This window comes from Lissotriton vulgaris, chromosome 2_2 (assembly GCF_964263255.1).
Source record: "Lissotriton vulgaris chromosome 2_2, aLisVul1.2, whole genome shotgun sequence".
NCBI lineage: Eukaryota > Metazoa > Chordata > Amphibia > Caudata > Salamandridae > Lissotriton > Lissotriton vulgaris.
The window spans coordinates 14,332,428-14,338,427 of NC_141688.1; the positions used below are offsets into that span (position 1 = coordinate 14,332,428).

General features: G+C 37.9%; 1 protein-coding gene across 1 annotated transcript in view; it reads left to right on the forward strand.

The window, feature by feature from the left end:
- Positions 1-1,979, forward strand: part of LOC147728940 (dual oxidase 2-like) — a 147,337-nt gene extending 145,358 nt beyond the window's left edge. Inside the window, exons 33-34 of the mRNA XM_086959180.1 lie at positions 175-303; positions 1,522-1,979. Coding sequence (XP_086815306.1) covers positions 175-303; positions 1,522-1,644 — 252 coding nt within the window. The 3' untranslated portion in view covers positions 1,645-1,979. The remainder of the gene's footprint in view (positions 1-174; positions 304-1,521) is intronic.
- The last annotated feature ends 4,021 nt before the right edge of the window (positions 1,980-6,000 follow it).

Sequence of the window (6,000 nt, forward strand, 5' to 3'; positions counted from 1 at the left end):
GGAATCTAACTGGACAGCTTCCTTGGCTACCCAGTACTGCAATGTAATCCATTTCTGGATAGAATCTGGTGTTGCATTATATAAGAAAATAGCGACAAGTGAAAAAAAACTGAATTGAGTCTCTCAGAATTTGGAAATATGCCTTAGATCAAATGTGCCTGTTTATCATTTCAGTACATCTGCGAACGCCACTTCCAGAAAGTGTTGAACCAGAGTTTGTTTACTGGACTGCGCTCCATCACTCACTTCGGAAGACCTCCATTCGTTCAATTTTTCGACTCATTACAAGAAGTTCATCCTGAGGTCAGTAAAGGCAAATTGCCAAGCAAGAGTATCCCATATACTGTCTACTTCTTTCTTCTGCATGTTTCATCTTCTTACACATCCTTATTGTTAACAGCATTGTAGTTAAATGTATGTAGATTTAGGCTCTTTGTGGAGAGACTTATAGAACCACAAAAACACATAATTTGTTTTTAATCTAAACTATAAGTATGATCATATTACACACAATTAAAGTGGTCTTCTTACCTGCCTCCTTCATCTGCCCAATTAATCACCATTTGCATATACAAGATGCTAATTTAATTGATGTTGCATCTGCCACAGGTTTGCTCACTCTACACTGTATGAGATGCGCAAAAAGAAAATGGTACCTCAGTAGCGGCTGCTGAACTTTGAAAGTAATGAGGCATAAATACCTACAACAAATTACTGAATGAAAGTGAGCTCAACTTCTTCAAGGGTGGCCTTTAGTGGTTTTATCGGCCTGAAAAATTTCTGAAACAGATGGGACCAATTAACAAATTTGGTAGCACAATTTCTATATTAATTGCTAACAAGCCTCAAATTCTTAATCTGCACTCATGAAATAATCCACTATTTTCGTAATGTGCTAGAAAGCAAGACTCGCACAAAAAGTGTGTGAGAGACTGGTGAAAAATAGAACATTTTCAGCTCCTTTTCAACTAAAAAATGTTTAAACAGTCAATAGTATAAGAAGTTCAGAAAATACAAATTAGCATGACCTACAAACTTTCATAGCTAATATGTAGGAATACAATAGTGTATTTATGTAATAGAGTGCATTACAATCTGCTCCAAAGAAAGGTGAAATAAAGAAGGTAGAAAAAAGTAATACTAGGTCTGATTGATTTAAGAGAAAAATACATTCTGCCACAGACCTGTAATAAAGATAATTAAACAATAATAAATTAATGCACATGACATCCAAGAAATAGATGATATGTCAATGGGTGGATTTGGGACTAGCTCAGATTAGCAATGGGCACATTGAGATCAATGCAGGTTAACAGTGATAGCCAATATGTAGATCCCTGATCTTCAAGACAGGATAAAACTCTGAGACATGCCTTCAGATCCACAAGACTCCTATGGAAGCTTATCTATATCTGTATGTTCTATGGACCACTATTGTGATTTTTACCTCTTTTGCAAGCTCACTTTTTCGCTTTGCCTTTTTAAATGTATTATTTAAATGTCTTATTTTTATTCCTTCAGGTGCGAAAGATTGGAGTCTTTAGCTGTGGGCCACCGGGCATGACCAAGAATGTGGAAAAAGCTTGTCGCCAGCTGAACAAGAGGGATCAGGCTCACTTCATGCACCATTACGAGAACTTCTAAATATTTCATATCGGATAGCACAGTTGTGTTTGTCGTTTATATATTTTGTAGCATATAGATGTTCTACATTTCATCTACAAGGATAGTCAACTATTCACCCTTAAGCTGTAGGCTTCTGCTCCAATTGGAAGGCTGTGCCTAAAACCAATATTTTCATATACGTCATTATGCAGAGCCAGGGTGTTGTCAATCCTAGTAGCAGATTTTCCTGATCCCATGCCAGTAATTTATTCTTCAAACTAATCCCTCCGAAGTTGCAAATCAGAATCGAAAAATCATGTCTTTGTTCTGAGATTGTGTTTCTTATTTAACCTAATAAAGTTTTGTACAAAGTTTCTATTGTGTGATTCTTACTTTGTTTTTTTTGCTCCATGGGATGTAATTGTAGGCCCAAAGTATACGTTCTTGTGCTAGCATACCAGAATAATTCTGTTATTTTCCATTGCTCTCTACATTTTAGAAATATACTTACTCATCTGGATTTTACTTTGTTAGCTGGATGCCATCCACATTGTCTACACCCCTACTTCATTTTCTCCCCTTCTCAACATTACCACAAGTATTCCGGTGCCTGTCCTGAGAATTTCTTCAATGTCTGACCTAGTTACAGTATCTGTGCTACCAGTGTACCTTGCTTTCTGTGGCACCTCTTAGGGTTTCTTCATCAAACATCAGAATCAAATAACATCTCCATCATATTCAGCCAATTTCTGACAGCTCACCCCCTGAAAACGACACTCCTACTCTACTCACCCATGCACAATTCTTCATCTGATCCTGATTTCTAAAACACCCACTTTACCCACTGAAAATGGCAGTTGCAAAACCCCCCGTTCCAGGCACCCAAATATTATCACATGCACTCCTCAAATGCCCTTCCACTATTTACTCACATTATCAATGCCATAACGTCCCTGCAGCCCCCTAGCAGAAGCATAGACCACTCCTATAAAAGCACTTACAACCACAATTTGGGCAAATGTGGAAATTGAGGAACCACAACTTCAGAACATCTTGACTCCTATAAACATACTCTGAATATTTCAATGTCTATCCTCACAAATGCCAAACCATACTTTTATATCTGGACACAATCTTCTCACTGCACTCCCGCCTTGAACATCTTGCTCACACCATAAATACTTTTCAGTGCCCTCCTCAGAAACCTCTCATGCATTCCTCCATCTCAGCTGAAGGCTTTACCCAGATTCTCATGTAGAAGCTTGGGCATTAGAATGAACCTTTCAATTTATCTCCTTCCATCTTCCTTGATTCCCCATAGCTTTCTCTCTATCTCCAACAAGTGCTCTGCCTTTTCTCACACATCTCTCAACAAACTAATACCATTATACCTTATATTAGGGTATTATACTATAAACTCTTACTCATCGCTGCCAAGCCATCATACTCACTATCTCACCCTGCAATCCACAAATCATCAAACCACAAGCTTGCTGCTCTCACGTTTGACAACTTTCTTGAATTACTCAGTACTTAACACCTTACTCTAAATTTGCAATACTTAGTATGTGTATCAAACAAACTATGGAAGACCCTTCAATACCTACCTAAGAGTGGCCTGTCTCTTTACCCCCTGTCTATTCATTCTTTAGAGCCTAACGTTTAATTTCCTCACTGCCTTCCTCATTACTCATAGCCTGATTGTTCCTATTACCATTAGGTTCTTTGCCCTACACTCCACAGGCACCGCTCTCTCCTATGTGTCTAGTTTCATAATTCTGCTCATCACAATTTTCACTCCTCCCTTTGTATACTTCTCGATTTCTTTACAATCCTTTATATTGCCAGTCAATCCCCTCTAGTGTCCTCCACTTATGTATTTGTTAACATTGATGTGGGGTTAAACAGTTTACCCCTACCTTTATGATTGTTCTTTTTCATTCTGTTGGTTTGTCACAGTCTCCAGCACCTCACCACTGAGAGTTGATGTCCTAAAAGGCTGTGTCTTGGGGCCTCTCATCTTCTCCAATAGCCATCGCAGATAGTTGAAATCATCACTTGTTTCAGCTCTTCTTACATCTTTATACAGATGAAGCACAACTCATTCTCTCATTTCCTTCTTTTGCTATCCACCTATGGACAAAGTTCTCAGGTTGCCTAAGAGCATCCAACCACTTACACTTTTTTATGTAAAGTAGAAATAATGTCCTTTCCTGTCAACAACTCTACCTTAACTTGTCAATTTTCTCTATAGTATTTTAACGTTTGCAACATCCGCCATAAACCTCTAAGTAAACATCACTTAATTCATGAAGTTAGAACCATTCATAATTAACACATCCACTGCAGACAGATTTCATGAACGAAACATTTATAAAAACTGAACACACATTTTTTTTGACACAACCAAAACACTAATGTCATTGTCATTTACAAACTGACTATTGTAATAGGGTTTTGGTGGGTCAGCCCCATCCTCGCTTGCCTAAGGACAGGGTACATACATTTGTGACTAGGACTCTGTTCAACTTGTCTAAACCCCAAGCACCTTGGCGGTAAACCTGGAATAGAGCTCTATACTAACAATCTTGAGTATGAAAGCCAGAAACTGCCCCCTAAACTTCCTTTGTTCTATCTCAAACCAATCCGTCTACTAAAAGCCTCTATTTAGGTTTATTGTATTCTCCTGGTCGAACCAAAAACTCCAAAATGTAGGTACAAAGCATTTATTTCAGTCGCAAACAGCCCAATTAACAGAATCGGGCCATTTCCAACCACAAAAATGCACTTTGGTATGTATTAATCCAACATTACGAATACATACAGCTTCGGTAGTAGCAAGGAGCAAATTTAGAGCTTCCATTTTTAATTTTTTAACACATCCTGTGTTCCTTTAAGGAAAATAGGCTGCATTTAAAAAAAAAGATTGCTTTAGTTAAAAGCAATGATAAGCATAATAGTCTATTGACCCCAGCAGGCCACCAGCCCTGTGTTGGCAGCGCATCCTAGTGTGTCACGAATTACGACCTACCTCATTAATATTCATGAGGTAGGTCTATTTGTGACCCACTACGGATCAATATTTAGGGAATAGGGCCTAGATAACCCCTTTGTACATTAGTAATAGAGATTACAAAATAGCAATTTGCAAAAAATCACTTTCATTACTATTATTTGTACATCTAGCCTTAAGTTTGTTATACTTTATGAGACCCTTATATAAAAAGTCCCTCCTAAATGATGCTGCATCTCTCTGCTCACTCCCTTTAAAGTGCTTTTCAAGCAACAACTCCTATCAGAAGAAGCTAACTAATTTAACTGCACTTTAAACCTTTCAGCTTAAATATGTCTACCTGAAGAATATTTGGCAGCGCTCACTCTTGACAACAGTGTCTTATTTATGTCAAAGATCCATTTTCCTTTACATTGCCACCCTCTAATGCTAACTATTCAGTGGGCTCGCTCCTAAGGACAGTATTCTGGAATGCTTCTTATGTTACTTCAATTTAAATTTAGAGGGTTTTTATTCTGCACATCAAAACCGCAAGACAGACTTTCCTGTTTAACTTCTATTCCTAAGACCTGTGGAGTCTTCTCTTTGGTAGAATGTAAGGCTTGTTGGTAGGACGGAATGTTGTTCTTTAAAGTAAAGGGAGTTGATGCTGTGAAGCCGGAAGAGTAGGCTGGAGGTACCTGTCCTGCATACTACCAAATAAAGATAACCACTTTACTTCTGTGTTGGAGTGTATCTTTACACTGGCGATGAGGATGTCCCAAATCTTTCAATATCACATCCTTCGAAATTATTGAATTGCTACATTTATCCATAGATCAGTATGTTCAAGCCCCTTAGCTATTTGTATCGCTTCCTCTAACATACACGCTTTTATAAGTAACTTTTCCCGCACCCTTTTATTATTAGTAAATCTAACGATTTGATCAGGTAAAAAGATTGATCTTCTAAAGGATCTGAAATTCATGCATGTATTGATGAGACCAAAGCTCTAAAACAAGTGGGAAAGTTACAACCTAAGCTTCTTAATAAGTCTTCTGAGATTACTCATTATAGTAATTTCACTCCACGAACCACCACACATATTTTCAAATGTTATAGGTGTGGTGCTCCAGGTCATATCGCCTTTAGCACGAGATGCATAGCTAGAAATGCTATTTGTAGAGCCTGTGGGAAGAGAGGACATCTCGCTAAATTATGCAACTCTAAAACCCAATATGTACAAGAAGTAGATGATACTTGTGAAAACGTTAATGAATTGATGTTGTGTGTGGATGGTTCTCCTATTTCAGAAGAAGCATGTTGCAATATAATTAGCAATAGTAATGTTGCTACAGAGACTACTGATAAATTAGAAAAACCCCACTTCATCATTAGCTTGG